The 21,540-nt window shown below is 41.8% G+C and overlaps 1 protein-coding gene across 2 annotated transcripts in view; it reads left to right on the top strand.

Annotated features, from left to right (window-relative positions):
* Positions 1-21,540, top strand: part of LOC117832928 (myosin-10) — an 89,680-nt gene that overhangs the window by 5,043 nt on the left and 63,097 nt on the right. For both annotated transcript variants that reach the window (XM_034712259.1, XM_034712260.1), the window contains exon 3: positions 12,737-12,893. In XM_034712259.1, coding sequence (XP_034568150.1) covers positions 12,737-12,893 — 157 coding nt within the window. The remainder of the gene's footprint in view (positions 1-12,736; positions 12,894-21,540) is intronic.

The following is a 21,540-nucleotide window of genomic DNA, read 5'->3' as shown; positions in this document are numbered from 1 at the left end:
GCCTCCGTCCTGCACAACCTGAAGGACCGGTACTACTCGGGACTCATATACGTAAGTAGACCTGGACCCTTCAAAGTCTGGGCTTGTTTCTACTTTCCACTCTGGGGAATGATTAACCTTAAAGCTCACAGACCCTCGGCGCTCCCAGCTGGAGGTTGAGTTTCACCTCTCTCTGTTATGACTGCTGAATGACGGACAGGTCGTACATGCTCTCCTGTCTTACCTTTCAGCGTCTGACTTCTACACTCTCATGTGAAAATAGGAGCTGATGTGTAATCCTTAGAGAGTCCTGCTCCTGATCGAGTCCTGACCCCATGCTCTCATATCCACACACAGGATGAGTGACAGATCTCACTAGTCTTTTAACCAGCCCAAATGTAGGCCTCCTCCATAAACACCCCTGGTTTCAGTTTGTTTGTCCTGGTCTGGGCTCCTACTGGTGGGGCTTGTTTGATCACTGAGGCGGCTCTCCCTCTCTCTGCTGTGGAGGTCTGTGTAAAACTGAGCAGACTGCAGGGTTACAGGGATTCAGTTTGTCTACTATCTTCATCTCTTTTCCACATTCAGTTCAAGATAGAAAACATACATGGATACAAAGGGACCAGGTGACATCACTGTTTCTCTCTGCCGCTATCAGTCCGTCTACACCGGACACAAATCAGAATCAGAAATACTTTATTTATCCAGGGAGGGAAATTCAGTTATTACAGAGCTCTGATAAACTGTCTGTAAGAAAGTCAAAATATTCATAGAAGAAGGAATAAAATTAGATATAGATAAAATAAAACAGATTTAAATTAAATTAAATTAAATGAGATGAGATACAATTCAACTAAATTAAATTAAATAAGATTAAAGAAAATTAAATTAAATTAAATTAAATTAAATTAAATTAAATAAGATTAAAGAAAAGAAAAGAAAATTAAATTAAATTAAATTAAATTAAATAAGATAATATATAATAGAGTAAAATAAAATAAAATGAGAAGAGATAAGATTAAATTAAATTAAATTAAATTAAATACAATTCAACTAAATTAAATTAAATAAGAGAAAAGAAAAGGAAATTAAATTAAATTAAATAAGATAAGATAAGATAATATAATATAAAATAAAGTGACATGAGATAAGATAAGATAAAATGAAATAAATAAAATAAGATACAATTCAACTAAATTAAATTAAATAAGATTAATGAAAAGAAAAGGAAATTAAATTGAATTAAGTTGAATAAGAAACGATAAAATAAAATAAAATGAGATAAGATACGATACAATGAAATAAAATGAAACGAAATAAGATACAATTCAACTAAATTAAATAAGATAAAAGAAAATTTAATTTAATTTAATTAAATAAGATAAAAGAAAAGAAAAGAAAATTTAATTAAATAAGATAAAATGAAATGAGATAAGATAAGATACATTGAAATAAAATGAAATAAGATACAATTCAACTAGATTAAATTAAATATGATTAAAGAAAATTTAATTTAATTTAATTTAATTTAATTAAACCCAATAAAATAAGATAAGATTCGATAAGATGAAATGAAATGAAATAAGATGAAAGTTAAAACATATATAAACGTATATAAATGTAGCTTATGTGTCTTTCTTACATGCTTTAAAGGACCAAACAAACATCAGGATTTACCAAACTGTGAATGAGGAGAGTTAGCGGTGTGGTGGTTGTGATGGAGGGCAGAGCAGAGACACACAGCAGACAGGAAGAAGTGTGACTTCAGCAGCAAACAAACTTCCTGCTTCTCCTGCTTGTGTTTGTGGAGGTGTGGACGTGTTTATACAGTTCTTTGTTTTCTTTACTGATGTTCTCTCTCTTGACTTCATCTCCATGTTGCTCACTCTTCTTCTGTCACTTGCTGCAGCTTTGGGTTGAAAACATGACTGCAGATATGTTTTTTAGTAAGCATTGGTGCCTTTTGATATTCCTGAATAAAAATAACAGAGAGACGGCTGCACGACGTCACAGCAGGAAGGTTCCTGGTTCTGAACCCCTGTCTGGGCAGCAGCCTTGCAGTTGTCTGCATCACAGCAGAGAGGCTCCAGCTGTGATCTTGACCCATTTAGTGACACGGTTTCCAGGAATAGAATGTGGGTTGGTTTTTTCACCTGAGAGACTCTGGCTTTGGGACACTGCTGACTTTCACATGATCCATCTTTCTCTGTGTGTTGAAGCACCACATGGAAGCTTTACCTTCATCTCTTTAGGTGTTTCAGTGAATTTGGTCATGCCAGTCATTCAGTTCCCTCCTCCTCTTCTCCCTCTTCCCTCTCATACCACAGTGTCATGGTTTCTGGTCTTTGGTGGTTCAGGTTTGGCTGCAGCGCTTGTTAAATCAGCCCTCGGCCAGCAGAAATTGGAAACACGTGTTTGAGTGTGTTGGTTTCCTATCTGGGAGAGAATTTTCCTGTCCGGCTCGCTCTCAGAAGAAGAAGAAACCCCCAAATGTTCCAAACTTTTTCCAGCATATTGACTTACCCCCCCCCCCCCCCCCAGAGCTCTGCTGCGTCTCCAGCAGACATAATATCAAACCTCCCCCAGGCTGTGTTCCTTTTGAGGTTTGTTAGGAAGACCTCCAGATCTGAGACTGGGTCTGCAGGAGTCTGATATAAGCTGAGCTCTCTTAAGTAAATCTTTGCCTACTTAGAGGATCTGGGTTTTGTCTCTCCTTTTAGATATTAAGAGGCTCTCCTGCTGCTCCAGTCCCTCACATAGAGGGCACATTTTTAACAGGCCTGATAAACCTATCAGTGGTATGCATCAGGGAATCCAAGGCGACTCATATCAGCCTTTATTTAAGTCTATGTGCTGGGATGGACATCAGGAAGTTTGACATGATACTGGACCAGCTCCAGTTAGTTACAGCCTCAATATTTAGAGATATTTTCATTGTAAAGAAAGGGACCAGGTGACATCGCTGTGTCTCTCTGCAGCTATCAGTTTGGTTTCAACCATAGACTGTATAAATATAGACGTAGTATCCGTGATGTCACCCGTCTGTTTCTGAGCACTGCTTTGAGGCCAATCGTCGGCGGCAGCCATATTGGAAATGCTGAACTCAACCAGGCAGAGTGTGACGTAAAGGGGCGGAGTTTGAGCCTCCTAGCCAACAGCTATGTGTTCCTGCTTGTGTGGGTTGCTGTAACAACTGAATTTCCCCCCCGGGGATCAATAAAGTAATATCTAATCTTATCTTATTTAATGCAGTTAGCATTCTTCTTCTTCTGTTATTTAATGCAGTTAGCATTCTTCTTCTTCTGTTATTTATTGCAGTTAGCATTCTTCTTCTTCTGTTATTTAATGCGGTTAGCATTCTTCTTCTTCTGTTTAATTAAATGCAGTTAGCATTCTTCTTCTTCTGTTATTTAATGCGGTTAGCATTCTTCTTCTTCAGTTTAATTAAATGCAGTTAGCATTCTTCTTCTTCTGTTATTTAATGCAGTTAGCATTCTTCTTCTTCTGTTATTTATTGCAGTTAGCATTCTACTTCTTCTGTTTAATTAAATGCAGTTAGCTTTCTTCTTCTGTTATTTAATGCAGTTAGCATTCTTCTTCTTCTGTTATTTAATGCAGTTAGCATTCTTCTTCTTCTGTTATTTATTGCAGTTAGCATTCTTCTTCTTCTGTTTAATTAAATGCAGTTAGCTTTCTTCTTCTGTTATTTAATGCAGTTAGCATTCTTCTTCTTCTGTTTAATTAAATGCAGTTAGCATTCTTCTTCTTCTGTTTAATTAAATGCAGTTAGCATTCTTCTTCTTCTATTATTTAATGCAGTTAGCATTCTTCTTCTTCTGTTATTTAATGCGGTTAGCATTCTTCTTCTGTTATTTGATGCAGTTAGCATTCTTCTTCTTCTGTTATTTAATGTGGTTAGCAAAGAGCTAACGTGTAGCAGGCATACTGTACTACAACCAGGCACCAATAAAAATGATGAAAATTTATAATTTTCAAATGAGAGAATATTCAAAAATCATTTCCCATCCTTAATGCTTAAAGGACTTACAAATGTCAGTCTTTGTTGAGCTGTGAATGTGTGAATGAGAACAGTTAGCGGTGTAGTGGCTGTGATGGAGGGCAGAGCAGAGACACACAAAACAACCAACATCCAGCACCTTCCTGCTTGTCTTGTTTGTGTAGACAAAGTTTTTCAGAGCTCAGCCTGAAGAAACACTCAGAAAATAACGTCTTATTTTTCACTTTCACTGCTTTGTTTCTGTCTGTGAGTATGTGAGTCTTTGAGACTACGTCACTCTGCATTAGTTTGAGTTTAGAGATGGTTCAGCTGTCCTTTCACTTCCTCCCTCTGCGACTCTTTTCCGCGTGAAGTCAGTCAGCCACTCCGGCCAACTCTTTTCAATGTAGCGCCTCTCTGTCAGCGAGGTGGTGACGCACAGGCCGACCACACTGCTACAGCAGCGAGGTTACAAGCGGGCCTTTGTGTCGTTTGATAAGCCTCAGCTGTCAGAAAGCCTCAGCATTCTTCCGTGGCAAAAAAGATCGTCCGTCTGTCTGTCTCCTGCCGCCCACTTCAGCTCTGCTGCTGCTGCTGCTGCTGCTCAGTGTCCGTCCTGTCTTCACCACCTCGACTCGCTTTCCCACACTGAGGCGGATTCTTCCTCTCAGCCTTTATTTCCTCAATCCTGACGTCACATTATGTCCTATATCTTGACCTTTTTGCAGGTTTTTGACTTCAAACTTTCCCCTTCAGCACATGTAGAGATGTTCCAATACCCATGTCCATCCAGACACCCAAACCTAGACCTCAGGGTAGCTTTAGTGGAGCCTTAAAACATCTGATCACTTCAACAGAAAAGAAACACTGACTGCTGATGATTCCCTGAACGTTGGCATGAATGTTTCACCTGAAACCTTTTGTTTATCTTTTGTTGACTCTTAAGTTTTCATCCCTTTATTGAGAGGACAGGACAGAGGAGAGGGAAGGAAACTGTGAGAGAGAGACTGAGAGTGATATGTGGTAAAGGAGCTGCAGGTTGGAATCAAACCTGGGCCGGACGACAGCCTCTGTACATGGGGCGCACCGTTTAATCAGGAGGTGTTTTTGGAGGCTGATTTGTAATCAGATCCTTGCATTGGGAAGCATGCACCTGTGATTCACTGTCACCTGTAAAGAAATGACTCCACCTCTCTCCAAACATTTCATTATTCTGCGTGTGCGCTGTCTTTTTAAATATCGCTGTAATCCAAGTTCTACATGTGTGCAAACCAAAGCTGCTCCTTTGTCTAATTCTGGCTCTGCAGCAGGGAAACATTAATGTGGCAGAACAACAACAGAGGAAGAAAATGCATTTTTAATCTGTGTGGAGAAAGAGAGTTTTATTAAAGTCACATGTGTCTTCTATTCTTGCTTCTATCCCTGATGTAACCTTCGATAGAAAGCCTCACAATAAATCCTAATTTCACTGTAATCCGGTTTAAAGCGTGCACATCACACAGATCTTAAGAGATCGGCTTTATCAGCATGAGGAAAGTTTCATGCATCATGTAGATAAAGAGGCATGACCAATCAGAGGAGCCCTGAGAACATGGATGGTGCATTCACAGCACTGTTAGCTAGAAGAAGAGAAACAAGAAGACAGTGAGATGCCTGATGTGTTCTCCTCAGAGTCTCTCCAAACAGAGCAGGTCTAGACCGTACTCTACGTTCTATTATCAACAAAGACCCAACATCAAGGCCGGATCAGATCCAGTCCCATCTTCCAGACAGGACTCAGTCTGATCTCATCTTAATCCACCATGAGCAGAGCACTTTGCAGCATTTAGCAAGTTACAGTGGCAAGGACAAACTTCCTTTAACAGGCAGAAACCTCCAGCAGGACCAGACTCATGTTAGACACACATCTGCTGAGACCGTGTTGGAGAGAGGGATAGAGGGAGATGAAGAGAGAGAGAGAGATGATAGTAGGGAGACGGATAGTAGTAGTTGTAGCAGCTGGAGTCTGGACCACGTCCACAGCAGCAGAGATCCAGAGGAACCTACGAGACAAGGGAGCTCAGGGACTCCAGAAAGGTCTAAGAAAAGAGAGAAGAGAGGGAGACCAGAAGAAAGAAAAAGAGGAGAAGGAATGGGGAAGGAATGACTGAAGGAAAGGATGGGATGAGAAAAGGAGACATAAAGGATGAATAAATATGTAAAGAACAAAGAGAGAAAAAAATAAGGAAGGAATAAAAGAGAGAAGGAAGAAAGGAATGAAAGGAAAAAGGAATGAAAGAAAGAAGGAAGGAATACAAGAGAGAAGGAAAGAAATAAGGAATACAAGAGAGAAGGAAAGAAGGAAGGAATACAAGAGAGAAGGAAAGAAATAAGGAATACAAGAGAGAAAGAAAGAAGGAAGGAATACAAGAGAGAAGGAAAGAAGGAAGGAATACAAGAGAGAAAGAAAGAAGGAAGGAATACAAGAGAGAAGGAAAGAAGGAAGGAATAGAAGAAGGAAAGGAATGAAAGGAAAAAGGAATGAAAGAAGGAATACAAGAGAGAAGGAAAGAAATAAGGAATACAAGAGAGAAGGAAAGAAATAAGGAATACAAGAGAGAAGGAAAGAAGGAAGGAATACAAGAGAGAAGAAAATAAATAAGGAATACAAGAGAGAAAGAAAGAAGGAAGGAATACAAGAGAGAAGGAAAGAAGGAAGGAATACAAGAGAGAAGAAAATAAATAAGGAATACAAGAGAGAAAGAAAGAAGGAAGGAATACAAGAGAGAAGGAAAGAAGGAAGGAATACAAGAGAGAAAGAAAGAAGGAAGGAATACAAGAGAGAAGGAAAGAAGGAAGGAATACAAGAAGGAAAGGAATGAAAGGAAAAAGGAATGAAAGAAGGAAGGAAGGAATACAAGAAGGAAAGGAAAGAAGGAAGGAATACAAGAAGGAAATGAATAAAAGGAAAAAGGAATGAAAGAAGGAAGGAAGGAATACAAGAAAGACAGAAGGAAGAAAAAAGAGAAAGAAAGAAAGAAAGAAGGAAAGAAAGGATGAATAACAGACCCCAAAAAAGGAATCGATGGCAGAGATCCAGAGGAACCTACGGGACAAGGGAGCTCAGGGACTCCAGAAAGGTCTATGGTTAGTAACTTTAATGGGACAGGAAGAGTTAAAGTGAGAGACAGGCAGAGAGAGGAGAGAGAGAGGGAAAGACAGGATCCCAGTGTGTCAGTCTAAGCCTATAGCAGCATAACTAAGGGTCCAGATGAGGCTGCCTTTAAAACTCACAGAAACCTGCTGGAGCCCGATTTGAAACGTCTGTTCTTAGATCTGAAACAAACGTGTTTAGAGTCTGGTACTCACACAGTTTAACTTTGAACGGGTGTTTGGATTATATGAAAGGTAGCTCACGAGGGGCGTGGCTGATTTGACACCTCTTTATTGGCGCTGCAGTTTAAACTCCGCCTCTTTGTTGGCTTTAAGCTTTTCATAAAGTTAGTTTGACTCAGCATTTCCAATTTAAATACTACACTCTGTATTTATTTATCTCATGTCTCATAACTGTCACACTATTCATATGTGTGCAGCACTCTGCAGGTTTTCCTCATTATGACAGCCTGTTTCACTCCCACTCATCCTGATTTCTTGAACAGCAGCATGTGAGCAGGATGTGTGAGTCTATAATCGTTCATTATTAACAGACTGTGATTCTGAAGCCACTTCTCTCCTCTGTGGATTAATACCACACTGCAGTGATCATATTCCAAAAGCCTGGTCTGAAGTAATCAATAGCTTTGTTATGAAATCACTAAAGCAAAGCACTGTCAAGGGTATGGTCAAGGTCCCCTGTAGTCCACAGAGATCCAGCACCCAGAGTGCCCCCCCTCCAGCAGCATGCAGGCACGCCGCTGCCTGACGGATCAGAGGTGGCAGATGGGGTCGGCTGTTGTGTCTGCTGTTGCCTGTGTGTTGCTCAGCTGTTACTAGGCCACAGGATCCCCTCTCCTGGATCTGGTTTCACAGTGGAAATATCACCTTCTCCTTCCTGGAGCTGGCCAGACGTTCCGGTTAGGCAGGCGGCGTCGAGTGAGCGGTGTTGTGCTCTGCTCGCTGGCAGCAGGAGCAGAGAATGTTCTTTATGCTGCAATGATCCTGCAGGAAGTTTCACAATGAGTACTGGAGGGAAACAAACAAGCATGCAAACTGTTCCTCTCCTGTGTGCACACAAGAAAGAAGCTGACCCTGATACAGGACCAAAGAAGAATACTATCAGTCTTTGCATTTCCTCCCCTGCAGACCGACCCCACACTACCTCACTGCAGACTCTTAGCTTTTAACAGAGTCTCATTCCATCTTACTTTATTTATTTATTATCTAGTTCAAATTTTAGTACATTTTTTAAGTCATATACTGTCTTATTTCACTTATTATATACACATATATATTATTTATTCAGTTATTTTTTATTTATTATGGATTATTTTATAATTTATTCAGTATTTATTTAAAAAAATGTGTCTTGTGATTTTTATAGATTACCTCTCATCATTTTAATATTTTATTCTATAGCATCTTAGTTTATTTTACTGGTTTAATGTTTTAGTATTTTATTAACTTATTAATTAATTTTATTTTTGTGACTTTCATTTCCTATCTTGAGTTCTAACTTCTTATTTTACCTCCAGTGTTTCCTAATTAAGATATCATGACAGCATTTATTGATTATTATTATGATTATTATTATTATTATTTTTAAATTATTATATCTAATTAATTATACATATTATTATTTTATAAATAATGTTCAAAATAATACTATATTTATTTATTTATTTATATAATAATAAATTAGTGTTATTATTATTATTATTATATTTAATTAATTATACATATTATTTCATAAATAATTTAAAAAATTATAATATCTATTTATTTATATATATGTATATATTAGTATTAGTAGTAGTATTATTATGCATGTTCTTAAACTTGCATATGGATTGTAGGGGGTTGAGTGGTCTTCTTTTTTTGAATTTCCTATTTAATTTTTTCTTACCATTATTATTTTAATGTACACCACTTTGTGTTACAATATCATTGCATGAAAAGTGCTTTAAAATGAACTCTTATTGATTGATTATGCATGAAATATGCAGCTTGTGTGTTTACCTGTGAGATCAGATCAGTTATGTTTGATATGGCCCTTGATTCACCTGCTGTTTAATCAGTGTACGTCGTGCACATAAAGACAGACACTTCATACAGTAAATTACATCAACAGCCCAGGGCCCTTGAATAGCCTGGGTCTGTCTACATCGAACCTGTAGTCCAGGTATCTCTCTGCAGCATCACCAGCTGGGGCAGAACAACAGAGAGAGAGAGAGAGAGAGAGAGAGAGACCTCTATTTTTAGCAGCTCCAGTTTTCAGATGAATTTTTCATGAGTCTGTAAAAAAAGGAGAGTGGATGGTTAGAGTTTCTCTCTCTCCTGTCAGGCGTCGTGTACAGAGATCCCTGCTCTCAGTTTGCTCTCCTCTCTCTCAGCTGTATTGGACCTGAGGGAGCTCCGTCAGCTGGATCTCTGCTCTTCCCTTCACCTCTCTCTCATTCACCACCTTCTCTTTATCCTTCGCTCAGCCTTTTCTCTGAGGCCGCAGCGCCGGGCCCTCACTCAGCTGTTACATAAGTCTGCAGGACTTGGTCTGCAGGACTCAGTCTGCTCTCTGGGGCCCCTTTGTGAACCTATGGCTGCTGCTGAGTCACTCCCGGCATGACGGGGGGCCTCTCTCGGACGTGGATGTGGTTTTAATTATGAAGCAGGTGTCACAATGCTGCATGCAGAGGATGAAGTTATTGATTCTTAGATTATGGCTGTGCTGTCTTTGTTACTGACAGCTGGAGCATCAGAGGCCTTGAGACAGTATGAAACAAAGGCTCAGTCAGTAGCTCATCACAGACTGCAGGCTCGAGAACACATGATTTTATGAGCTGGCAGAGAAAGAAGTGACTTTCAGCTTCATAATAAAACATGTTACACATCATGCCCCTGATTTTAACTTTCATAGTTTCACTTTTTGTTCAAGTTATGCTTCTAAAACCAAACTTTTCTGCAGAAAAAACAAGAAACCTAGCCATGTTTAGGATTCCAGCTTCAGCACATTTTGCAGATTGTGCGTCTACTTTTTCTGCCTTCTGGTTTTATTATGCTTTTAGCTTTATAAAGCAAGGGCTCCTTTTCAAATGTACCCTCCCTGTAAAGTGCAAAAACTGCAAGAAGAAGTGACTTTCTGCAGAGCCCATAAAGTCCTATAACATGGTCATCTCTGTCTTTTGCACAGAGGTTATCTTGCATGCACAAGTAAAACAGCAAAGGTTATGATTCCAATTGCTATCAGTTAACATTATGTGCCAATATTTTGCTTTTTTGATTGTGTAAATGCTCTTTAGTACGAGTCATTCTGAGCGTTACACCTGTTCCTCTGTGGTAGAGTTGCAGGATGTGCCTCATTTGTGTGGATTTGAAGAAATCTCAGCTGAAAAAACATCAAATCAAATCTGTGTTTCTTGTTGAAAGTGTTAGCTATCCATGTCATATGTTTCAGAGAACCTCTGAATTTAATATCAGACACATTTGTGATGATCTGGATTTAGCAGTACGCTACAACACTATCTTTGTCCTGTAGCAGTGCTATCCTGCAGTTAAATTACTGCTTCCTCTGTTGAAGCGTTTTCTGGAGCTTGTTATGACGACAAAGATGACTTTAGGAAACAAATGATGATGCTCCTGTTCTTCTTACACGGGGACTTCCACCAGATCCGTGTCCGGTCCGTCTGGAATCAGCTGCGGTCCGGCTCCACACGTGCACAACTTGATTTTCATGCATGCACAAGATAAAGATTTTAAATGATCAAACTTTACATTTTTAAGCTTTGTATTGAAAGCATTTGTTTTAAAACCACTCTGCCCTGCATGGAGACAAAAGCAGAAAAAGAAGCGACTGTTCCTGAGATTTTCAGCTTCATTTTGAAACATTCACAGATTCTGCTTCCAGTTTTCATGGCATGGAAAGTTTGGACAGGACAGTACGAGAAAACATCACAAAATACAAAAGAGATGAAAAGGAAACAGACCTGTAAGGATTCAGGTGGATCAGTAGAACAAATGAAAGAAAATGCATGCACATAGAGGGAAGTATGAGCTCAGATTGGAAGTAAAACAGGCAGACTTCTTCCTCTTTAAAAACCTCCAAAAGGAACCCAAAGTTTTCAGACCCTAACCTGAAAAATCTGACCCGTTTCTGATCCATGTGTTCCTCAGTTTCCAGTTTCCTGACGTCACAGTTTTTACAGTGCTCGGTCTAATGAAAGTGTTCCCTGTTGCAGTGGCTTCTCCTGAAAACTATGTCAGCACTTCATTTTCATTGATGACTTTATGCTTCTGAATTTTATAGCTTTAGTGTTCCTCATTAAACCAAGCTTCCCCAGAGCGTTACAACCGCCCAATAGAAGTGACGACACCTCAATGGTTTCCAGGGTCTCCTTCTAAACATTCCCAGATCTTGGGAGCTTTGAGTCTCCTTCAGTCCTGATTTTGCTTCATGAATCCAGCATTCCTTGTAAAGCAGATCGAGTCTGCAGACTGTGTTTGATCCCGTGCACAGACTAAACAAACCAACACGCCTGTCGCTGTGTCCTCACAGTCAGCAGGGAGCCGGCTCCTTCTGATCCCTCAGGCCTTCTGCCAGATAGTCCAGACTGTGCTGCAGGCTTGTCCAGCATGACTCGGGGTTTGGTGTCTGTGATTATGAGTCATTGTTTGAGTATGTGCATGTTGAATTACTCATTTAATACTGCTTTACTATGACTTAATTTCTGCACGGATAGATGGATGGATGAAGGGAACACTAAAGCTGCAGGATTTAAAACACACTCCTATTTAAAGTGTAAGACCTGTGCATTGCCTGGTGTGCACCCTGATGCTTCTGTATCACAAGTGACAACCTAAAATCATCCTCACCTTGCATATGCATGGGAACACCTCCAGTTAATTTAACTCTTCTAGGTCCATATATTTGCATCCATATACTCTGCTGTTTGCCTCTCATGCAGGCTAAGTCATGGTGGTCATGTGCCAGTACCTGCTGGAAGTGTCCTAACATGCCAGCGATGAGAGTCACGCTCTCAGTGAGCAGCTCTTTCTCTGTGTCATCTATAGGGGGGGGGTGGAATGTAAAGCCTTTATAACATCCCCAGAATGAGACAGAGCGCCCCAGCAGGGCCTCTCACTCATTCCTGGCTGCCTGGATTCAGCTGAGCGCTCAGCAGAGGAGGCTTCATACCACACGCTCTCTCTGGGGGGAAATCTCCGGGGCTAATCACACCGCCAAGTGCAACACCAAGAGTCAGAGAGCGGGCTGAATGTTTGCAGGGGAAGCTGTTTACTGCTTCACATATTCGTCTCTGCTCACAGGGCGCTCTGTGAGGTTTAAAGAGTCACATCAGGACCCTTAAAGTCCTTCACTGCTGCACCAAAGTCTGCTCAGTGTGCCCTGTTTCATGCAGACCCCTAATAAAGCTGCTACAACAAACACAACGTTGTGTTACGTTAAGATACGACACGTTGTGTTACGTTAAGATACATCACGTCTTAAGACGACCTAACTCGAGTCAACTCGACCCGGCATGATTCTTCTACTTTACGTTGCTGCAAGTCATTCCGTCCCTTTCTTCTTCTTAATGTCCCATGTTGTTTGTTTGTTTGTGTTTTTGTTTACAGACATACTCCGGTCTGTTCTGCGTGGTCATCAACCCGTACAAGAACCTTCCCATCTACTCCGAGAACATCATCGAGATGTACAGAGGGAAGAAGAGACACGAGATGCCTCCACACATCTACGCCATCTCTGAAGCTGCGTACCGCTGCATGCTCCAAGGTAAGACCCACACGACTCATCGTTTACAGATTCAAACCGTGAGAGGGAGAGATTCAGATCCACAGTCTGAAACCACGAACAGGTCCTGGACCTGGTGTTGTTCTGGGAGGTAAAGCTCTAAACCGAGGTGTGTGTTGTGTTTTCGGTCTCTCCTGGCAGGACTTTAGCTCACTCTCAGGCAGCTCCGGCTTTCTGCTGCATATTCCAGCAGATTAGTGTGTGAGGAGAGCGTGCAAAGTGTGTGAAAGTTCACAAGGTCAGAGAGGAAGTGACATCACTGATGATGCCGCAGGTGAAGACTCACTACCTGGCAGGTTTCGTAGCTGCTTCAGGAGCGTCGTTTACAGCAGTTTACAGCAGTTTACAGCAGTTTACTGGTGAAACAAGGCTTTTAAAGTCTGTGCAGGATAACGGACTAGAGTGTTGGTCATAGTCGGCTTGTTTTCAAAATACCTGGTGTATGTTTGTGAGTCATGCATCCTTATTTTGCATTTGCTCTCAGGCTTTTGAAACAAGATTATGATCCTTATGACTTAAAAAAGCTCACATTTTGGATCCAGAGATTGATCTGGCATCAGTTTTCCACAGAGTACACAGAGTGTTGTGGTTGCATTTACTGGCCTACCAAACAACACAGGATACTAAATCTAAATCAGCATGGAGCCTGAACCCTGACTTCCTTAAAGGCTCAACTAAAGTGGAAACTCTCCCTCGTGGATTTGATACGACTTACTTTAATGTCTCCGGTTTATCAGCGCTGACTCCCAGCAGAGACGGTCATCAGCCTCTCTCTGTGTTTGAGATCAGAGACTCATGAGCGGGTGGCGAGAGTGAGGTCTCTAAGCTCCTGGGTGCCTGCTGGAGCTGATGTGTGACAAAGGGATTAACAGAGAAACAGAGAGAGAGAGAGAGAGAAAGCAGGTTGAGCCAGTGTCAGTCTGCAGGTAGTCATTAACCTGATGCTGTGGAGCCCATTTCAACCTGCACGCTCTGCTCAGCTGTTTCATGATGTGCAGCAGCTGCAGGAGCTTAAACACCCCACAAAGTCCAGCACCATGAAGATTTAAGGAAACATGTTTATTAGGAAGGATTGAACTTCCTTCAGAAAGAGGGCAGAGGGAACTGTGATGTCTCAGTTACTACATCAAGGCGTTTTTCGACCGGAGGAACTTTACCCCGGAACTACGTGCGTTTGGACCGGTGGACCCAGAGTCTAAATTTAGTTCAGGGGTAGATAATCTCCCCCCTAAGAAGTCCCTGCTAGGGGGGTAGTACTTTTCAAAGGTCCCTGGACTTTCGGGGGCAGGGGCCTGCAATGCTGAACGTGTCTGATTGGTAGATTAACCGCAGTGTTTTTATTCCTCCCTCCGTCCACAATAACATCACACACATCTGTGATTCACTTGATTTCTCTTTCTTTCATTAGTTTTTATTTGTTCTATCTTTTTTGTATGTGTGTGTACTTTTCAAAAGAAGAAGCTGTGATTCTCTGGGTCAACTTTTTTTGAAATTTTTTTGAAATTTTGTTTTTGCCAAATAAAAAATAAAATAAAATAAATTTCATCAAAATTTTAATTTTTCAAAAAAAAAAAAAAAAAATCAAATTTTTTTTTCAAAAATATTTTTCTTTCAAAAAAATTGTCAATTTTTTTTTCAAATTTTCTTTTGTCAAAAATTTTTTTTTCGATTTTTTTTTGTCCATTTTTTTTTGTCCATTTTTTTTTTGTCCATTTTTTCCAAAAACCATTCACAGTCATTGTTTCTTTCATCTGTGATTCTCTTGATTTCTCTTTCTTTCATTAGTTTTTATTTGTTCTATCTTTTTTGTACATGTGTGTACTTTTCAAAAGAAGAAGCTGTGATTCTCTTGATTTAGCAGCTTGTAACAGTAGTCTTCTCTCAGCCCACCGTGAATGCGTCTCTCCTCCCGGTGTTCCGGTTTTAAAAGTGACCCTGTAAACTGGAGCCCTTCAGCTGAACGTGTCAGTGTTTGTGGAGTTTACACAGCTGTTGAAACACAGAGGGAGTTCCTGGGAATGCAAACTAGTTTAGTTTTTATTAAGATTTCAAAATATCCTCATCAGATATTTAATGATGTTCTAAAGACGTTTATGAGGGATGCATCCGGCTGAGAGTCTCCAGTTAACAGGGTCGCTGTTTAAACCAGAACAGCGGCCGATCTCTGCGATCACGGCTTTTTGAGTTCAAAAGGATTTTAAAGCCGTGTTGAAACGTCTTTGCTACTCGCGCTTATCTCCTCTCACGTGTTGATTCAGTGAATCCATCTGTGATGAAATATAGCACCATCTAAAACAGACCAGCTGAGTCTCTTCATGCTAACAGGCTAACTGTTGTGTTGATTCATTCTTTGCTTTTTACATGTTTTTAACCGCAGGCGCAGGTTTTTCTGCTTTTGGAGCAAAATTTCAAATTTGAGGAAAATACATTTTTTCGAAAGGCTCTGGATCAACTTTTTTGTCAAATTTTTGTTGTCAATTTTTTTTTTTGTCAAATTTTTTTGGGTCAAATTTTTTTTTTTGTCAAATTTTTTTTTCAATAAAAAAATTTTTTTCAAAAATTTTTTCTTCAATAAAATTTTTTTTCAAATTTTTCTTTTTAAATTCTTTTTAGCAAAAATTTTTTCGTCCATTTTTTGTCAACATTTATGAGGGATGCATCCGGCTGAGAGTCTCCAGTTAACAGGGTCGCCGTTTAAACCAAAACACCGGCCGATCTCTGCGATCACGGCTTTTTGAGTTCAAAAGGATTTTAAAGCCGTGTTGAAACGTCTTTGCTACTCGCGCTTATCTCCTCTCATGTGTTGATTCAGTGAATCCATCTGTGATGAAATATAGCACCATCTAAAACAGACCAGCTGAGTCTCTTCATGCTAACAGGCTAACTGTTTGTGTTACTGCCCTCTACTGGTCTGGTGGTGTAGTGCATTTACTGTTTTTTTGTCCTCCATACGTCACTGGCCTGATTTACACAATCTACCCGGGACTTCAGCCCGCGGTCCAAACACAGACAACAATGGGGGACCAGGAACCTTTTAGTTCAGGGGGAAGTAGATCAGGGGGCTAAAAGACCCCAGAACTCTATGTCGAAATGCACCTTTTGATGCTGTATCAGCAATGGGACGACTTCCACCACATCATCACTCCTCTGAGACACTGACAGCAAGTTGTTACAAGGACGTGAATAACTGTGTCAGTTTGAAAAGGCTTCAAAGTTAGGATGACTGTCTTTCTGTTAGACATTACATGGGGCCACTGATACTCCAACTTCACTGAGTCACTCATTTCCCTCTGATCGTTCCCTTTATGGTGTGTACCATATGTAACACACACTAAATATAGCTGCACTTATAGCTCTCTCACACACACACACACACACACACACACACACACACACACACACACACACACACACCAAACTCTTTCACTATTCAGAGTATTTGTCTGGATATGGGACACCTCTCCTGCGCCACCATTCTTCTCTCTGCCCCTCTTTTTTTTCCCTGTCCCGGCTGCTGGTCTCATTCTTTGGTGTCCCTCACAAAGGGGGCGGGGCTAAGCAGCCTGTGGAATGAGGTCATCGCTGTCCCCGGCTTTCCATACCACGCTGTGCTAAATTCTTGGAGCTGAGTCATCGTCAGGTTGTCACAGCGGTCCGAACAGCGCGTTACCCTCTGCTGGGGGACTGAACGGGGTCCGGTGAACCCTCCTCTGGGACCTCTAATAGAGGCGTCACTTGTTGAGTGACAGAGTGTGACTCAGGAGCACTGAGAGGCTTTTTAATGTGTGTGTTTAATAAGACCGATGTCACATTCAGTCCCTGCGTCCTCTCTTACAAACACTTTCAGATCTCCGACTGTTCTTTGATTACGTCTTTTCTCTCTCAGTGACGAGAGCAGCTTGCATCCTTCATTCTCCCTTGTTTCCTTCACTCTCTCCTTTCTTTAAACCAGAATGTTCTGGTTCTTGGATGACACCAAAGAGGAAAAAATTCCCCACATCCTTCAAGGCATTCTGGTCGCCTTTCACTTGACATGAAAAATCCAAACCACAGCCCGGCTGGAAGCTCAGCGGTGCCTCAGTTTGCTTTGTTCCCTTCTTCTCCTCTTTTGATCTGGGAACACAGGAGGACAGGTTTGGTGGATGTCCACCTTCTCATCATCCTCCACTCCACGGTCAGCCATGGGGCCTCCTTCCATTGGGTCATATTTTACCCTCAACCAGTCGACCACATGCTCGGTCTCTGGCAGACTTCCAGCCTCCCTGTCTCTGCAGTATGTGTATTCATTTGGGCCTTTCAGTTAAGCAGCTTTTATTCATTTCTCCAGGACACGAGAGGCGGACTGACACCGTAAAGTCGTGTTCCTGCAACTGATCTGACTCAGTAAATAGAGGGTTACAGAGGTGTCATGAATTTTGGATGATAATCTGAGATGGTTTTGGTGCCTTGTCCCTTTGTAGTCGAGACGCAGGCTGTGAAGGAACCTGAAAAAGAAACATCTCTGGCTTCCAAGGGACTCTCAGGTAGTGTTATAGTCAAGACCGCATTAACCAAGACCAAGGCATGACTGAGACATTTAGGGATCGAGACCGAGTCAAGGCCAAGATGTTTAGGGATCTAGACCAAGTCAAGACCAAGGAATGACTGAGACATTTAGGGATCGAGACCAAGTCAGACCAAGACGTTTAGGGATCTAGACCAAGTCAAGACCAAGACATTTAGGGATGGAGACCAAGTCGAGACCAAGACGTTTAGGGATCGAGACCAAGTCGAGACCAAGACGTTTAGGGATCTAGACCAAGTCAAGACCAAGACATTCAGGGATTGAGACCAAGTCAAGACCAAGACATTTAGGGATCGAGACCAAGTCAAGACCAAGGCATGACTGATACATTTAGGGATTGAGACCAAGTCAAGACCAAGACGTTTAGGGATCGAGGACAAGTCAAGACCAAGACGTTTAGGGATTGAGACCAAGTCAAGACCAAGACGTTTAGGGATCGAGGACAAGTCAAGACCAAGACGTTTAGGGATCGAGACCAAGTCAAGACCAAGATGTTTAGGGATCGAGACCAAGTCAAGACCAAGATGTTTAGGGATCGAGACCAAGTCAAGACCAAGACATTTAGGGATCGAGACCAAGTCAAGACCAAGATGTTTAGGGATCGAGACCAAGTCAAGACCAAGACATTTAGGGATCGAGACCAAGTCAAGACCAAGATGTTTAGGGATCGAGACCAAGTCAAGACCAAGATGTTTAGGGATCGAGACCAAGTCAAGACCAAGACATTTAGGGATCGAGACCAAGTCAAGACCAAGACATTTAGGGATCGAGACCGAGTCAAGACCAAGACATTTAGGGATCGAGACCGAGTCAAGACCAAGACGTTTAGGGATCGAGACCAAGTCAAGACCAAGACATGACTGAGACATTTAGGGATAGAGACCCAGTAAAGACCAAGACGTTTAGGGATCGAGACCAAGTCAAGACCAAGACGTTTAGGGATCTAGACCAAGTCAAGACCAAGACGTTTAGGGATCGAGGACAAGTCAAGACCAAGACGTTTAGGGATCGAGACCAAGTCAAGACCAAGACGTTTAGGGATCTAGACCAAGTCAAGACCAAGACGTTTAGGGATCGAGGACAAGTCAAGACCAAGACGTTTAGGGATCGAGACCAAGTCAAGACCAAGATGTTTAGGGATCAAGACCAAGTCAAGACCAAGACGTTTAGGGATCGAGACCAAGTCAAGACCAAGACATGACTGATACATTTAGGGATTGAGACCGAGTGAAGACCAAGACGTTTAGGGATCGAGACCAAGTCAAGACCAAGACATTTAGGGATCGAGACTGAGTCAAGACCAAGACGTTTAGGGATCGAGACCAAGTCAAGACCAAGACATTTAGGGATCGAGACTGAGTCAAGACCAAGACGTTTAGGGATCGAGACCAAGTCAAGACCAAGACATGACTGATACATTTAGGGATCGAGACCAAGTCAAGACCAAAATGTTTAGGGATCGAGACCAAGTCAAGACCAAGACATTTAGGGATCAAGACCAAGTCAAGACCAAGACATGACTGATACATTTAGGGATCGAGACCAAGTCAAGACCAAGATGTTTAGGGATCGAGACCAAGTCAAGACCAAGACATTTAGGGATCGAGACCGAGTCAAGACCAAGACATTTAGGGATCAAGACCAAGTCAAGACCAAGACGTTTAGGGATCAAGACCAAGTCAAGACCAAGGCATGACTGAGACATTTAGGGATGGAGACAGAGTCAATACCAAGGCAGGGCAAAACCGAGACAAGACCAGGACCATATATATCAATGAAAAAGCATCATGAGAGTTAACAAAATAAAAGACTTCTCTTTATTTGATTCAAGTTTGCTTTAAATACATTCGACATCAACAAACAAGGTTTGGGTTTGTCTTTGTTGCCTTTCTTTCGAAGCGCCGTGAGAGACTTTGACTCCTTAAGTTTCGTTTTTGTGATCGTTTCACTTTCGTTTAACTCAATCTCTCCAGCAGGGGGCGTCACTCACTGCAACACAGAGAAAGTAGCTGCCTAATGGATTGAGAAAGGAGGGGGGGTTCTCCCTTATCACAGTAATGACAGGGACACAGAGAGCATCAGTGGTGGTCTTGACCGGTCTTGATATAAAATACGTAGTCCGCCCAGTCCGAGACCGAGACAAGACCGAGTAGAAATGCTTTCGATTCTGAGGTGAGACCTTAAACCTTAAAGAAGTGGTCTCAAGACCAAGACTGATCTTGAGTCCTACAACGCTTCTCTGAGGATAGCAGACTTTTGTACTTTGATACGATTCTAGAAAAATCCAACTATGTCCATACCTGTTTTGATTAAAAGACAACACAAATGAAACTCCTGGGCACCCAAAATGTTAGTTTGGATTTCCAATCTTCACACAGTGCTGCTACAGAGAAGTCTCAGCAACAGGCAGAGACTCAAAGTAAAGATAAGTGTTTATCAGAAGCTGAAAGGACCTAAAAATGTGAGTTTTTCTGTCCTATGAATGAGGGGAGTTAGCGGCGTAGTGGCTGTGATGGAGGGCAGAGCAGAGACACACACACCTTGTAGGAAGTTGTTTCAATCAAAGGAGTAACTCACCTTGCTCACTTCCCCCCTCAATCAAACGACATGTTAACCAGATGAAAACACTGGTTGGTTAAGAATAAAGCTTAAACAGATCATGATAGTAACTGAAACGTCCCTCCACCCAACCCATCAGCTGTTGTCTTACAACAATAGAAAGCCTCTGGGAATGGTGGCCAACTTTTCAGGCATTCAGGTGAAGCCAGCGCAGCAAAGACTTCCTTTTATGAGCGCTGAATTGTTTTCAGCGCTCGTGTAAAAGAGGGCAGAGACCCCTTCAGACACAATCTACCAGATTGGTACTGGAGATTTAGGAACGAAGAGGAGGGAGAGACGAAGGCAAAAACGAGTGAAAGGCAGAGAATGAGGGAGTCAGGCAGGAGCAAGAGGGGACAGAGTTATGGGGGAAACGGAGCAGAGGGTATAGGGGGAAGGCAGAGGGGGTGGCCAGTATTGTGCTTCACAATGGGGGCTTTGTGCAGTATAAAGGGGGCTGGGACCAGGGCGCCGTGATAGTGTGTGTGTGTGTGTGTGTGTGTGTGTGTGTGTGTGATAGTGTGTGTTTGTGTGGGTGCAGTCGGGATGGCTGAGGCTGCAGAGCTCTTCCAGGGGGGAAACGAGGCCTCTTGTTGGGGCATTGAGGGCTGGAGAGGAGGGCACACTCAGGGCCTGAGTGACAAGACAGGTGTGGAGGGTCAGTGGAAGTATAGACTGTGAGTGTGTGTGTGTGTTTGGTGTGTGTGTGTGTGTGTGTGTCAAGGTCTTCAATAGGGCGGTCTGTTCTCAATAGATGTTGAAGAGATGACTTTCAGATGAGCTGGAGTCTGTTTAAACATCATGTTTGCCCAAGTGTTCTCAAAAACGTTTCTCATACACACTCACAGACACACACACACACACACACACATACAGGGAGGATGTGTGTTGCTGGCAGACAGCTGTGGGGTTCATACAGGATATAATCATATTTCTGTTCGGGGGTCGTACATCACTTGTGATTTATGGTTCTGTTCGTCTCTTCTTGAACACATGCAGACTCTGTTCCTACAAATCCTGGACGGGGAAGTTGTGTCAGCTGTCGTATGTCTCACACATTTATGTAACTGTTTGATGAGAGAAACATGGAGAATATCAGCTGATCACATTCTTTGGATATTACAGATTCATAGATTTTAAATGCAAAACAGCCTCAAACGAAAGACTGGATGCGTTTTGCATCCCTTATTCAGAGTGTTGTTGTTACTGCAGGACGTAAAGGTGAAAGGTCAGGGCAGGTAATGCATTGATCCAATGCTGCAGTGTATAAGAACACTACAGGTATCTTCTACCTGTAGGAAACAGGTCTGATGTTACAATAGTAGTAGTTTGAAAACTTCATGTGTGATGCCTTCAGAGGGAGATGTGGCGGTCTTGACTCAGGTACCTGAGGGACGTCGAGCAGGTCGTTTCTTTGGACTCCAAACTGAAGAAAGGACCTGCTTCACTTTTTGGTTCCGACCCACA

The sequence above is a fragment of the Notolabrus celidotus genome, chromosome 20, assembly GCF_009762535.1.
Source record: "Notolabrus celidotus isolate fNotCel1 chromosome 20, fNotCel1.pri, whole genome shotgun sequence".
NCBI classification, from domain to species: domain Eukaryota; kingdom Metazoa; phylum Chordata; class Actinopteri; order Labriformes; family Labridae; genus Notolabrus; species Notolabrus celidotus.
Note: the sequence above shows the minus strand (reverse complement) of the source record. Positions and strands in the feature narration are given on the sequence as shown.